The sequence below is a fragment of the Scyliorhinus torazame genome, chromosome 14 (assembly GCF_047496885.1).
Source record: "Scyliorhinus torazame isolate Kashiwa2021f chromosome 14, sScyTor2.1, whole genome shotgun sequence".
Taxonomy (NCBI): domain Eukaryota; kingdom Metazoa; phylum Chordata; class Chondrichthyes; order Carcharhiniformes; family Scyliorhinidae; genus Scyliorhinus; species Scyliorhinus torazame.
In genome coordinates, this window is record NC_092720.1 from 58859309 (window position 1) to 58874946 (window position 15638).

A 15638-nucleotide genomic window follows, 5' to 3' on the forward strand; every position below is an offset into this window, starting at 1 on the left:
AGGGGACTCGATAGTAAGGGGCACAGATAGGTGCTTCTGTGGATGTGAAAGAGACTCCAGATGGTATGTTGCCTCCCTGGTGCCAGGGTCAAGGATGTCTCTGAATGAACACAGGACATCCTGAAAGGGTGAACAGTTTAGAGATCGTAGTACACACAGTTACTAATGACATAGGCAGGAACAGTGATGAGGTCCTTCAGAAGGAGTTCAGGGAGTTAGGCAGTAAGCTAAAAAGCAGGACCTTCTGGGGTTGTAATCTCAGTTTTACTCCCTGTGCCACGTGCTAGTGAGACTAGAAATAGGAGGATAGTGCAGCTAAACTCGTGGCTAAACTAGTGGTGCAGGAGGGAGGGTTTCAGATTTTTGGACCATTGGGATCTCTTCCGGGGCAGGTGGGACCTGTACAAGAAGGATGGGTTACATCTAAACTGGAGGGGCACTGACATCGTGGCTGGGAGGTTTGCTAAATTCACTCGGCAGGATTTAAACTAGTATGGCAGGGGGGTGAGAACCAGAATGTGAGTTTAGAAGGTGTAATAACTGAAGGGGAAATAGAGAACCAAAATAAAAGAACATCACCCTCAGGCAGAGCAAAAAAGATGACAAGTGTGAAAAGGTAGGTGGTCAATGCAGGATTGAGGGTGTTGTACCTAAATGCGCGTAAATGGAACAAGGTAAATGAGCTTGGTGCGCACATGGAATTTGGTCCGTACGATGTTGTGGGCTCACAAGATACGTGGCTGCAAGGGGATCAGGGCTGGGATCTAAATATCCAAGGATATGTGTCCTATCGAAAGGACAGGCAGATGGGCAAAGGGGGTGGGGTGGCATTGTTAGTAAGAAATGAAGTTAAATCGATAGCATAGAGCGATATAGGATCAGAAGGCATAGATCTCTGTGGGTAGAGTTGAGGAATCGCAAAGGTAAAAAGACCCTGATGGGAGTTACGTACAGTCGTCAGAAGGTGGGGCAGAAAATAAATCAGGAGATAGAAAAGGCATGTAAAAAAGGCAGTATTACAATAATCATGGGGGACTTCAATCTGCAGATGGACTGAGAAAATCAGGTTGGCAGTGGAGCCCAAGAAAAGGAATTTGTGGAATGTCTAAGAGATGATTTTTTGGAGCAGCTTGTGACAGAGCCTACTAGGGAACAGGCAATTCTGGATTTGGTGATGTGTAATGAGGCAAACTTGATTAGGGAACTTAAGGTGAAGTAACCCTGAGGGGGCAGTGACCACAATATGATAGAATTTACCCTGCAGTTTGAGAGGGAGAAGCTGCAATCTGATGTACCGGTATTACAATTAAATAAAGGTAACTACAAAGACATGAGGGAGGAGCTGGCAAGAGTTGATTGGAAAAGGAGCCTAACAGGGAAGACAGTTTTTGGAGGTTATCCGGGAAGCACAACAGAAATTCAACCCAAGGAGGAAGAAACATGCTAAGGGGAGGACAACACATCCATGGCTGATGAGAGATGTCAAGGACAGCATAAAAGCTAAACAAAAAGAATACAAAGTGGCGAGATTTAGTGGAAGCCAGAGGATTGGGAAGCCTTTAAAAGCGAGCAGAGGACAACTAAAAAAGCAATAGGGGGAGAAGATGAAGTATGAGTGCAAGCTAGTAATATAAAGGAAGATAGGAAGCATTTTTTTCAATATATAAAAGGTAAGAGAGAGGCAAAAATAGACACTGGACCACTGGAAAATGTGGCTGGAGAAGTAATAATATGAAACAAAGAAATGGCAGACGAGCTGAATAGTTACTTTGAGTCAGTCTTCACGGTGGAAGACACCAGTGGGATGCCAGAGCTCCAGAAGAACCAGGGGGCAGAGGTGTGTGCAGTGACCGTTACTAAGGAGAAGGTTCTGGGGAAACTGAAAGTTCTGAAGGTGGATAAATCACCTGGACTGGATGGACTACACCCTAGGGTTCCAAAAGAGATAGCTGAGGAGATTGTGGAGGCATTTGGGATGATCTTTCAGGAATCACTGGAGGCAGAAAGATCCCAGAGGACTGGAAAGTGGCGAATGTGCCATCACTCTTTAAGAAGGGAGGGAGGGAGTAGACGGGAATTTATAGGCCTGTTAGCCTGACTTTGGTCATTGGTAAGATTTTAGAGTCCATTATTAAAGATGAGATTGCGGAGTACTTGGAAGTGCATGATAAAATAGGACTGAGTCAACATAGCTTCGTCAAGGGGAGGTCATGTCTGTCAAATCTGTTAGAGTTCTTTGAGGAAGTAGCAAGGAAGTTAGACAAGGAGAACCAGTGGATGTGATTTATTTAGATTTCCAGAAGGCCTTTGACAACGTGCCACATAGGAGACTGTTAAATAAGTTAAGAGCCCATGGTGTTCAGGGTAAGATCCTGGCACGGATAGAGGATTGGCTGACTGACAGAAGGCAGAGAGTGGGGATAAAGGGGTCTTTTTCAGGATGGCAGCCGGTGGCTGGTGGTGTATCTCAGGGGTCAGAGGTGGGACCACAACTTTTCACAATAAACATTAATGATCTGGAGGAAGGAACTGAAGGCACAGTTGCTAAGTTTGCAGATGATATAAAGATCTGCAGAGGGACAGGTAGTATTGAGGAAGCAGGCAGGCTTCAGAAGGACTTGGACAGGCTAGGAGTGTGGGCAAAGAAGTGGCAGATGGAATACAATGTGGAAAAGTGTGAGGTTGTGCACTACGGAAGGAGAATTGGAGGCATAGACTATTTTCTAAATGGGAAGATGCTTAGGAAATCAGAAGCACAAAGAGCCTTGGGAGTCCTTGTTCACGATTCTCTTAAGGTTAACGTGCAGGTTCAGTCAGCAGTTAAGAAGGCAAATGCAATGTTAGCATTCATGTCGAGAGAGCTAGAATACAAGACCAGGGATATACTTTTGAGGCTATATAAGGCTCTGGTCAGACCCCATTTGGCGTATTGTGAGCAGTTTTGAGCCCCGTATCTAAGGAAGGATGTGCTGGCCTTGGCAACGTTCCAGAGGAGGTTCACAAGAATGATCCCTGCAATGAAGAGCTTGTCGTATGAGGAACAGTTGAGAACTCTGGGTCTGTACTCGTTGGGGTTTAGAAGGGTGGGATACTGCGTGGACTGGATAGAGTGGACATGGAGATAATGTTTCCACTTGTAGGAAAAACTAGAAGCAGAGGACACAACCTCAGACTAAAGGGACGATCCTTTAAAATGAGATGAGGAGGAGTTTCTTCAGCCAGAGGGTGGTGAATCTGTGGAACTCTTTGCCGTAGAAGGCTGCGGAGGCCAAATCATTGAGTGTGTTTAAAACAGAGATTGATAGGTTTTTGATCAATAAGGTGATGGATTGTGGGGAGAAGGCAGGAGAATGGGGATGAGAAAAATATGAGCCATGATTGAATGGCGGAGCAGACCCGATGGGCCAGTGGCCTAATTCTGCTCCTATGTCTTCTGGTCTTATGTTGGCCTTGCTCTGTATCACAAACCTGCTGTCCAGCCAACTGAGCTAAACTGGCCCTTGGAAAAGTCTATCTATGAGAAACATGAAGTTGCATTTCAATGCGTCTGAATTATGGTTTAGGTTATGTCCATTGATATCAATAAGCTTTCTGTGCATTTATGAATATACTCATCTGTCCATCACATTCCTGGTGTAATTGTATGGAAAACTGTCACTAATTGATTTGTAAAGTTGTGATGTTTGTTGCTTGAAGTCTGTGCACAAATATAGTGAAGGATAGAACTGGAGCCAACCTTTACACACTTCTTTCTTCATTTACAGAGTTCCAATTACAAGCATACACCTCCTGATCCAACAACTACAGTTTAGTCTCTCTTTATAAAGACTCAGGTAAAACTCCAGTGACTGTCCACCATCTGCAAACAATTAAACAAAAAATAACTGACAATTATGAGTGAGGCTATCCCCTCACAACCCCTTCCTGGGAGCCCCAAGCAGTTGCACAAGTTTGTTTGTTGTATTCTCCGCGTGGTAGGACCAATGCCTGCCTCTGGGTTAATAATGAGATGATACCCTTGCGTGGACACTGATTCCCCACTTTAAGGGCCTGAATTAGTGGTGGGCCTTGCAGTGACTTTATCAGGATTGAAGCGGGAAGGTGAAGTGACCCCACCCCCCCCCCCCGCAACTCCCAGACACCATCCTCCTACTGATTAAACATTCCCCACCAAACTCACCATGTGGAGGGGCATTAATAATGACCCTCTCTTTTAAATTTTCTGCTCAACAACCTTCCCTATTAGCTTGTTTGACAACCTTTACCAACTGGGAGAAATGATGTGCCCTTTCTTACTCCTTCCTTCTGATTTTTAAAATTTTGTTACCCGTTTTTGAACCTATCAACACATTGAACATTGTGCCAGGGTCTACTTTGTCGCATCATTTTAATCATCAGTTAGGGAACCTCTAAATGTTCTCTTTTCCAAAGGAAACAAAGATAACTTTATTACACTTTCTTCTTAATTTAAACTTTTCATACCCAGAATCATCTCTGTTGCCTTGAGGGCAATCATTTTCATCCTATGAATAATTGATCCGTTGTTACATGCAGGATTCGAATTAGGAAAACAGAAACAGCACAATCCTTCGATTAATACTTTAGGCTGAATAGGTGTTCAGGACTTGAGATTCCAGCATTGGGCAAATTTTAGGATTCCAGACTTTGTGTTGCGTCAGCAGCTGATCCGCAAGATGATTTTTGATGACCAGGATGTGCGCTCACCAACCAATTAAGGATAGTAGGTGGGCTCTGGAGGTTGGTGGGCCAATAGGAGGTCCTCCAATAACAAATGTTCGGCAACTCCCACTGTCTGAGGTGGGATCACCCCCCACCTCCCCCATGTCTGCTGTGGGAAGCCATCGCCATCTCTTGCCATGTTTCTGTCTCAGTGGGGTGCCAGCGTGCTGTTGGAAATTTTCAGTTTGCTTTTGTTGAACCACCTTAAAATGCCGTTTATTTGGTCAATAGGCTACATGTTGTAGTGGACATGTAGCCATCACCATCAACCATCACCACGATCGTCCCAGGATGAAAATGGCCTGGAAGCACACCGGCTGTGGTGAGAGATTATTGGCCTGTCTGCCTCTGTGATCATTAACAAAGTTGGTCCTTTATCTCTGCAGTAGTCCAATTGATTTTTCCAATTTTTAATTGCAGTTTTAAATACTAGAATTATTCATAATAGATTTATAGAATCATAGAATTTACAGTGCAGAAGGAGGCCATTCGACCCATCGAGTCTGCACCAGCCGTTGGAAAGGGAACTCTACTTAAGTTCACACCTCCAACCTATCCCCGTAACCTAGTAACCCCACCTAACCTTTTTGGACACTAAGGGCAATTTATCATGGCCAATCCACCTAACCTGCACATCTTTGGACATGCGGGAGGAAAACAGAGCACCCAGAGGAAACCCACGCAGACACAGGGAGAACGTGCAGACTCCGCACAGTCAGTGATCCAAGCTGGGAATCGAACCTGGGATCCTGGAGCTGTGAAGCAATGTGCTAACCACTGCGTTACTGTGCTGTCCTATATAATTTAACAATTATATAACAGGCAACAATGTTACATAATTGTTAACAATCATATAAAACAATTCCAGAACCTCATTTTGAATTTTCTAACACATTTTCCCTCTTTTGGGGTCTTGCTCTCACACTAATTTTACACATTATCCACATTGAACTGTACCAACCCCTGTTGCTCCAGTTATCTGAATGACTGAAATCACACCGAATCTGGTTCATTGTTACTCATCATATGCTCAGTTTATTAATCTCTCGCCCCCAAAACTCCAGAGATTCTGTGTCTATATCTTACTCAAACCTCGTTAAAGGCAGACATACCTGTCCAATGAATGCGTATGTCACAATGTTGTCTAACAAGGCCTTTAGAACAAGTGGGGTCAGAGCAGGGGGACAGAAAGCTGCAACATGTTGTTTCATAGACTAACCTCTGAACCATCAACATAATTTCTTGAGAAGCCATTTTTCACCTGGTTGCCATGGGAAGTGGCAGCACAGAGGTCAGAAAATCAGTAGGGAACCAGGCTCCATTTTCAGGTAGAAGGGGAAAAGGGAGGTCAGCAATGGTGCCTGGAAAGTGGATGTGAGAATATTAAATGGTCATGGGCAACAAAAGTTTCAAATAAAGTAATGTTTATGAAGAATGGAGGAGGTTAGACAGGGGAATAGTTGAATGATGGTGCAAAGGCATGGCTATGATTTTCGACAGTAGATGAGCTGAATCAGGAGCAGAGGCAAGCTTTCACATACTGTTAATTTCAGCCCACCTAAAACACCGCTGTCTGGGTTAAATCAATTTCTGGTCACACCTCCACTCCTCCAGGCTACCTCTGTAACCTCCTCCTGCTCTCAAACCTCCTGAGCTCTCTCCATCTGTCTGACCCTGGCCTCAAGTACATTCCCCTGTCCCCAGCACTGGCTGCTTTCACAGGCTACCCACAACCTCCTCATTCTAGAATTCCCTCCCTAAACACCTCTGCCACTTCGCTTCTCTGTCCTCCTCGGAGAGCCTCGATAAAGTCCACCTCTTCGAGCAAGTTTTTGGTCACCGCCACCTAAAATTGCTTTCTTTTGCTCAGCATTAAATTATGCTTCTGTTACATAGTTACAAAAATTAAGCCAAATCTTATACCATTTTATGTAAATACTGAACTAATGAAAACTGTCGGAAGCTAAAGGTTATCCTGTCCCACAAAGTATGGCATGGAAACTGTTATAACCCGCTCGGGTCCTACGGGATAGGGATGATACACTGCTTCGTGGAGAATACGAGCTCCCCCGATAAGGGGGCGGGGCCCCTTAACTTTTGTATAAATAGAGTCGGCCAGTCAGGCACCGACTAGGGAAGACCCAGTAGGGAACGACAGGAGCTGTGTATATAGTTACTGTGGTAAATAAAAATAAATTTTGTTTTTCTCTACAACTCCATGTAGACTCCTTTCTTTCCCCCTACAAAACTGGCGATGAGGATAAAGACTGCTTAGCTATCGATGCTGCTGAGCCACCTCCCTATATCTCTTGGATGCAGGTAGGAAATGTTCTTTGTTCATCATGCCTCTTTTCAGATGTTTGGACGTGTTCAATGCCAGACTGGAAGATTGGGATTAGTACACAGAGGATGCGGTACTTTTTCAGGGCCAATAATATCGTGAAGGACGACCGCCAGGTAGTCATTTTTCTTACTGCCTGTGGCGCACATACGTTTTGAGTGATATAAAGCCTTACCTGAGCCCTTTGCAACAGAAACCATATTGGGTTTTTTTGAAAGGGATGTAACAAGCCTCCTGATCACAATTATGTGGCTGAATTCATGTCCAGTCACAACGTTTTTACAAGTGGTAGGCAATCCGTTCCACCAGATCATTGCTCAGATGGTGAAGATGAAAATTTACCCTGATATCTCTCTATTACTATGATGATAAAATATGTGGATCAAAACCATTTCTTTTTGCACCTTTATTCAAATATTGATTCAGTCGGTACATTGCACAATTGAGTCCAATGTTCTCCGAATCCAGAAGCGATTGTCTGTTAAGTTAAACACTCAGATCTCATTCTTACATTAATATACAATGCTAAATATATCATAAAAGCAAGACTGTAATGCTGATTTGTGTGAAGTGCCTCAGGATAGGTGCTTGGTTTACAGAATACTCATTCTTAAGGTTTCAGTTAGAACAACTAATTTGTGCTCCTGTGTGCGTCTTCATTGTGAAGGGAAAAGTGTTGCTAGGGAATATTTTGAGGAGTTACATCATGTTGTTTTTCTTCACAAATGAAATGTATTTCAGAAAATGTGTCAATGTTTCCTGATGATTTATACCATCTCTAATTCCAATAATATTGGTTCCAAGGGAAATAATTATGCCTCGTTTCGCACTCCATTGACTGGAGCACTGATTCGCACTGCTCAATATTCTATCAGGTAATTCTGTACAGTGTGAGCTACAGACGTATTGGGTTGAATTTCTGTTGGCGCTGTTGCGGTCTCCTGTCATGACTTCGATGGCAGCCCCAGAGGAGCAGCATAAATGGCCTCGCCCACCACTTCTTTATTTATCCTTTCACAGGATGTGGGCTGTGCTGGCACAACAGCATTTATTGCCCACCCCCAATTTCCCTCGAGACGTTGGTGGTGAGCCACATTCTTGAGCCATTGCAGTCTATGTGGTTTTGGTACACCCACAGAGCCGTTACTTATCCAGTGTTTCAGCCAATCAAGATCAAGAGAACCACTGCAGAAATTCCTGGTTACAACACCCAATACTTGGCAAAGCAGAGTCACAGCCACTGGAAAAGTGCAGGATAGAAACGTGCGCTTTTGAAAGTGGCATACCGCATATAATATAGTGCTATGCATTACAGCAAATTGAGGCAATTGAGCCATTCTTCCATGACCTTGTATTCTGGCAAATGTATGCAGCATTCACACCTTGCAGCAGACCACTTTTCTTTATATTTGACATATTTCAATATTTTTTGTACTTCTATCCATTCCGGCTCTCACTCCCATGCCCCCCCCCAACCAGCATTGTTAAAATACACCGAATAATACCCTTCCCAGCAATCCTGGTTGTCCCCCATTAAACTCCCTGAGCCATTCATCTGTTTCAATCTCATCCCATTACATCAAACAGTAACATCCCTGAACTCTTGTAATTTAACCTTTGTAGAAGAGATTAACCTGAATAAATAGACAATACTTTAATTTCTCTTAGAGGCCTAAACACCAAAAATATGCATCATTTATACATCTTAAATATAGCAATTTCTCCTGCAGAGCAACAGATTTAGATTTATTTTAATACTGACATTAAAAAAAAAACATTTGCACTGCAGTGCAGACAATCACTGCTGCTAAAGAAATAAAAATTAGCAGTTAGTGCCACTACCTGTCAACTGAAAGAGGACAAATTAGAGCACAGTGTTACAGTAATTAATCACATTAAAGTTTTGTTTTGCTATTTTGAAAGAAACATTATATGCCTATTAGGAGGAGAGGGAAATCTGATCCCAAGTACGGAATAGCCTTTCACTCAGAACATGCACTTATCTCTCCATGCCTCGCATTCCTTAAGTACTCTCCTGGCATTGAGACAGGCAACACAAAAACATTATTTTGCTTGTCTGGTCCTAATGACTACATCCTGTCAATTCTCAAACCTGGTATAAAACAAAGAAGATGGTCGCAGAATTTTAATGAAAAGTTAATTCCAGTGAGCCGACCAACATACTGCCCGAAAACTGCGGCTCTGCAATTAAAATTCTGAACAGTTCTGCAAATCCGAGTAAAGATAGGCACATCCTAAATTGTTCAGGCCCAGTCAAATGTTATATGTAAGCAGCCGGTTATTTTTGCTAAATAAAGGTGCTGTGATAGAATTTCACAGTCGCTGTGCAAACAAATATGAACAAGAGATTCATCTCATCCGAACTTGCTGTAACCAAGCAACAGTATCCTGGAACTGGATGTGCAACATCATCAATTTTGAAGCCTTTCAGATATGATTAGAATTATTAAAATACTTTCTAAAGATAGGAACTATTAATAAGGGTTCTTTTATGTCAAACCATATAGATGAAAGATTTAAAAAATTTTAAAGGACCTATTGTGTTGTTAGTAAATACATTCTCTTGTAGTTTTTATCAAATTTGTCCTGCCCAGGTATTTCACAGTAGGAATAGGAACAATGCAATCTCCTGTATGTTTGCAAAATGAAGTGTTTTTTGCTTGTGCTGCGGTAGTTAATCGCCGTGATGACCACTGATCCGCCTGTGCTTATTCTTGCTGATTAGATTACAGACATTAATTAGCTTTTCCACTTTTATCGGTCATTCCCCTTTAGGTTGCATTCCTTACGCCCACATTTCTTCTTATAGCTAAGCACTGCTCGCCTAAGTGTTCGTGTGCTGAGACTTAAAATTTCTTGTACTTCTGCACAAGATTTGACTTTTACTACTGACACGCCTTGTCTGATATTCTTGCAGTTAATTACTCTCTACTGCCAGCCCAATACAGACTCTATGAATTCCTATTGTTCTGCGTCACTTGATCTCCTTCACTGTCTATTAGAACATACAGTGCAGAAGGAGGCCATTCGGCCCATCGAGTCTGTACCGACCCACTTAAGCCCTCACTTCCACCCTATCCCTGTAACCCAATAACCCCTCCTAACCTTTTTGGTCACTAAGGGTAATTTATCATGGCCAATCCACCTAACCGGCACATCTTTGGACTGTGGGAGGAAACCGGAGCACCCGGAGGAAACCCACACAGACATGGGAGAACGTGCAGACTCCGCACAGACAGTGACCCAGCGGGGAATCGAACCTGGGACCCTGGCGCTGTGAAGCCACAGTGCTATCCACTGGTGCTACCGTGCTGCCCACTACATTATTCTATGTATTATACCAAATTGCAGCTAAGAATTATAACTGGAAGTACGTGAGACACACCAATACCATAGCAACGAACATTTTACCAAGAGCTGTATATACTGTTTCTTTATTTAAATGCATGCTGTGGATTGCAGGGTGAGTCCAAAATTAACTCATCATTAGTGATAATGGTATGAACCTTGATATGAAACAGCAATTACAAAAGGTTCAATGCCTCGTGACATCAAAAATTATTTATTGCATGGCCATTTTCCCCAGAATTTGACATACTCTCTCGTTCATTTATATATCTATTACTGTGAAATTTCTCATTTTGTATGCTTGGCTGAGAGCCCAGACACCCATTAGAGTACTAAAACACCTACACCACAGAGAAAATATTTTTTGATTGACAGTCCAGGATCCCCAATCTTTGCTGTCAATTTCCCAATGTTTGTTTACACAAATTAAGTGGTTTTAAAGGGTTTGTGGTTTTTATATTGATACTTTAAATGGTCAGGTTGGTTGATTTATTTGTTATGTTGTACTGAAATTACTTTTCCTCAACAAAGGAGAAAGTTATGAATGGATTTTTGTAAGCTTATCTTTGCAAATGTCGCTACACACTAGAGTGTTCATTGTGCATAGTGGGCCAATGAGCATGGCAGCACCGTAGCTTGGCGTGGAGGCATGAAGGATCTTAGGGATGGGTGAAAGAGCAGAACATGACACAGGGAGTGGCCAAAGTGGGTGGGTAAAAGAACAGATCTTGGCATAGGGAGCATGAGGGGTCATAGGGAGTGGCTAGAAAGGCAGAAGGTATTAGAGGGCATGAGGAGGATATCTTGAATTTTACTTTTAAAAGTTCCCCTCATTGAGATTAGAGGTCATGACTCCTCAGAGGAGCTGCGAACCAAAACCCTTTGAAAGCTTAGCCGACACCAAGAAAATTGCAAAGGGGTAGGAGATGCCCATCCCTGCAATAGAACCAGCCATCTTGGAAGTGCCAGATGCAGGCATTTTACGGGAGCCTGCATGCATCCTTTAATGGGACTTCCGATAATCAGACAACCCCGGAATGGGGCTAGAATTTTCTCCTATATTTAAAGGGTTCAGGAGTCATCCCAACTCAGTGAAAATCCAGGTCAACACTCCAGTTGGGACTGCATCAATGTTTTATAGAGGTTCACCATTACTTCTTTCTTTTCTATTCCATATTCTCCATGCTCTAGTCAGTTCTCAAGATTCCCCTGCTCTATAACATGCTGTCATGATGGTTCACTGCTTTATAAGTAGCTCATCCTGTCCCAATTCTTCTTTCTCCGTTCCAGCCCTAATGACACCTATTTGGGTTTCAACAGATTTGCAATTGCAGAAGGTCCAGGAGAAATGGTGCGATAAAAGTAAGACAAAGAAGCACGTACAGAAGCAAGAGTGCACAATGGATGCAAAGAAAATAGATCATGACTGTCTTACTTCAATCTGTACTTCGAAATATGTAAGAAGTCTTACCTCATAAATCCCACCAAACAGTGACATGAATTTACTCAGCAATGCAGCACACATACTTGCAATGTGAACAAAAGGTCCCTGTGGATTAGAATGGAAAACAATATATGAGTAAGACCCAAGTCTCTCGGCAGAGGTCAAAAATGAAAAACTATGCAAGGAAACACCAGGAAGGTATTGTGTCATTTGCAGCCACACTAAAAGTCCACATCACAGGCTAATGAACAGTTCAGTCCATATACAGATGTTAGTGCAGATTGAGGCAATTTCTTCAAAACAGTATTCAGGTTTCTATAGTTAACAATCAGCATTCTAATAAAACATCACACTTACTGGAAGTATTTTGAATATTAAAATGTTGAATGAAATGTACAGTCATGGCATTTTACAGTTTGTGCCAAATTTATACATTGAAAAATACATCATGCTAACTACTTACATGAAGCATTTTAATGTTAGAAATATACACTTCTTTGAGTATTATATCCATTCTTTCACAAAAGCAATTAGAACTGATTTGTCTCTAAACCTTTTCTTTAACCAAATATTGTCTTCAACCAAATATTGTCTTCATGAGAGAATACTCAATAAACCCCACTAGTGCTCCTGACCTAATTATAGCCTTGGTCCAAACACGGACAAAAGAACTGAATTGGAGCTGCTAGTTGAGAGTGACTATCTTTGACAACAAGGCAGCATGTCACAGAATGTAGCATCAAAGAGTCCTAGCAAAACTGAAGTCAATGGGAATCAACGGGAAAACTGTACTGATTGGAGTCATACCAAGCACAAATTCCCTAGGCCCAAACATCTTCAGCTGCTTCGTCAATGACCTTCCTCTGTCACAACAGTTTGCTGATGTTTGCACAATCTTCAACACTATTCTCAATTCCTCAGACACTGAAACAGTTAATTTCCAAATGCAGCAATACCTGGACAATATCCAAGCTTGGGCTGACAAGTGGCACGTAACATGTGTGCTATACAAGTGGTGGGCAATAACCATCTCCAACAAAAGAGAGTCTAACCATTGCCCCTTGACATTCAATGGTTTGACCATTGTTGTGTTGTGCTGCTTTGGATAACACAGGCTGCTACTTGATGCAGTTTTAACTAAAGGATGCTCCAGACTCTGAAATGAGGTCAACGTGTTTATTGAACTATTAACACAGTTCTCAAATGAGTTTGACTCTCTGCTAATCTAACTGTAGTAACTCAGTCTAACTGTAGCAGCTTGCTCTAAGCCAAGTGCTGGGGTGTGATGCTCCTGATCAACCCTGTCTAACTCTCTAGATGTCTGTCTGTGGAAAGAGGCAGGGTGTGAGTGCCTCATCTGTTTTATAGTATTTATGTCATGACCCCTTGTGGTGATGCCACCGCTGGGTGTCCTGACTGCCCATTGGTTGTGTCCTATTCTGAGTGTTCATTGGCTGCATGTTTGCATGTCATGACATCTCCCCTTTTTTAAAAATAGATGTATATACACGTGAATGTGTCTGTCTAATGTGATTGACTGAGGAATACAGAACAGAACAAGCAAAACAAATACTCATAAGTTCAGTCTCTGAGGCTTGCGTCTGATCCTCGTCGACCGGCGGAGATGTGGCGGAGAGGATGACGGTGTCTTGACAGGCGACTGGGAGGCATGTCTGGTGGCCTCGTGGTTCGAGGTGTCTGGAGGTGGCAATTCGACATGTGGAAATGAGAGGAAAGTGGTTGTGGGCAAGCAATTTTTCATAGTGCCCTTTGATTCCTTCGCACTTTGGAGCCATCAGCCATACGTATGACATAGGATCTGGGCGCGGCCTGTCGAACAACAACAGCCGGAGCAGACCACCCACCATTCAGTATCTTGATCCTGACTGTGTCTGACGGGGATTGCACGTCCAGATCGGTGGCATGTGCGTCATAGCCTTGCTTCTGGCTGTTTGCACAATCTTCAACACTATTCTCAATTCCTCAGACACTGAAACAGTTAATTTCTGGCATCTTCTGCAGCACCGGGAGGTGATCAAGGTTGGGCAGGTGTGTGGCTGGAAGCATCGTCCGCAGATCCCTGTTCATCAGCAGTTGAGCTGGCGACATACCAGTGGACAAGGGAGTCGCCTGATACGCAAGCAGTGTAAGGTATATGTCGGAAGCGGAGTCCGAGGCCCTGCGGATGAGCTGCTTAAAGATGTGCACCCCTTTTTCAACTTTGCCATTGGACTGTGGATAGTGCGGACTGGAGGTGACATGTCTGAAATTGTAGCTCTTGGCAAACGTGGACCATTCTCGACTGTGGAAGCACGGACCATTGTCGCTCATGACACTGTTCGGGATGCCATGCTGTGAGAATGTCTCTTTACACGCTTTTATGATGGTCCGTGAGGTGAGGTCAGGCAGCTTCAGCATCTCAGGATAGTTCGAAAAGTCATTGATGATTAAGATATAGTCGCGACCATTCACGTGGAATAAGTCAATGCCAACCTTGGACCACGGAGAGGTTTCTAGGTCATGTGGTTGGAGCGTCTCCTTGCTCTGTGCTGGTGGGAATCTCTGACAGGTTTCGCAGTTCAGGACCATATCCCTGATGGCCTGGTTGATGCCGGGCCAGTAGACAGCTTGCCGGGCCCTGCATCTGCACTTTTCTACACCCAGGTGTCCCTCATGAATCTGCCACAGCACCATGCTCTGGAGACGTGGCGGGATGACTATCCTCTCCAGCTTGAGCAGGATGCCGTCGATCAGCATCAGGTCCTCCTTGACGTTGTAGAATTGAGAGCATTGCCCTTTCTGCCAGCCATTGCTGAGGTTGTGGATGACTTGTTGCAACAGGGCTCTTTGGCCATCTCTTCTCGGATGAGAACGATCTTCTCATCTGTTGCTGGGAGAGTGCTTGCACACGGTTGTACCTGCAATTCAATGTGCTGGATGATCTCCAGTGGTTCACTGGGTGAGTTGACGGAGCGGGACAATGCATCAGCGATGATGACTCCTTGCCAGGTGTGTACACCAAATTGAAATCCTATCTCCGGAGTTTGAGCAGAATTCTCTGCAAACGAGGCGTAGTGTCGTTCAGGCCCTTTTGGATGATGTGGACCAGAGGCCTATGATCCGTCTCAACAATAAATGTTGGCAAGCCGTAGACATAATCATGAAATTTGATGAAGCCGGTGAGAAGACCTAAACACTCCTTCTCAATCTGCGCATATCTGGTCTCAGTGGGTGTCATTGCCCTTGACGCGCATGCTACTGGTACCCAGGATGACATGTTGTCTCTTTGAAGCAACACCGCCCCAATGCCATCCTGACTCGCATCAGTGGATATTTTGGACTCTCGGTCTGGGTCAAAGAATGCAAGGACGGGTGCAGTGGTGAGCTTGGCTTTCAGCTCCAGCCACTCTGTTCAGTGCTCCGCCTCCCACTCAAAGGCGGTTGATTTTTTTCACCAGGTTGCGTAGGACCATGGCGTGTGTGGCCAAATTCGGGATGAACTTGCCAAGGAAATTGACCATTCCCAGGAAGCGCAGTACTGCCTTCTTGTCCTCGGGCTCTTTCATTGCCTCGATGGCTTTAATTGTGTCTGTGTCCGGGCACACACCGTGTTGCGAAATCTGATCGCCCAGGAATTTTAGCGTGGATGTCCCAAAACAGCACTTGGACCTGTTTAGCTTGAGGCCATGTTCATGTATGCATCGGAATACTTTCTTGAGTCGCGACACATGTTCCTCTGGGGTT

The 15638-nt window shown here is 43.8% G+C and overlaps 1 protein-coding gene across 3 annotated transcripts in view; it reads right to left on the bottom strand.

Annotated features, from left to right (window-relative positions):
* clcn2c (chloride channel 2c) overlaps positions 1-15638 on the bottom strand; it is an 870815-nt gene that overhangs the window by 365265 nt on the left and 489912 nt on the right. For all 3 annotated transcript variants that reach the window (XM_072474258.1, XM_072474257.1, XM_072474259.1), the window contains one exon: positions 11922-11999. In XM_072474258.1, the coding sequence (XP_072330359.1) occupies positions 11922-11999 (78 nt within the window). The remainder of the gene's footprint in view (positions 1-11921; positions 12000-15638) is intronic.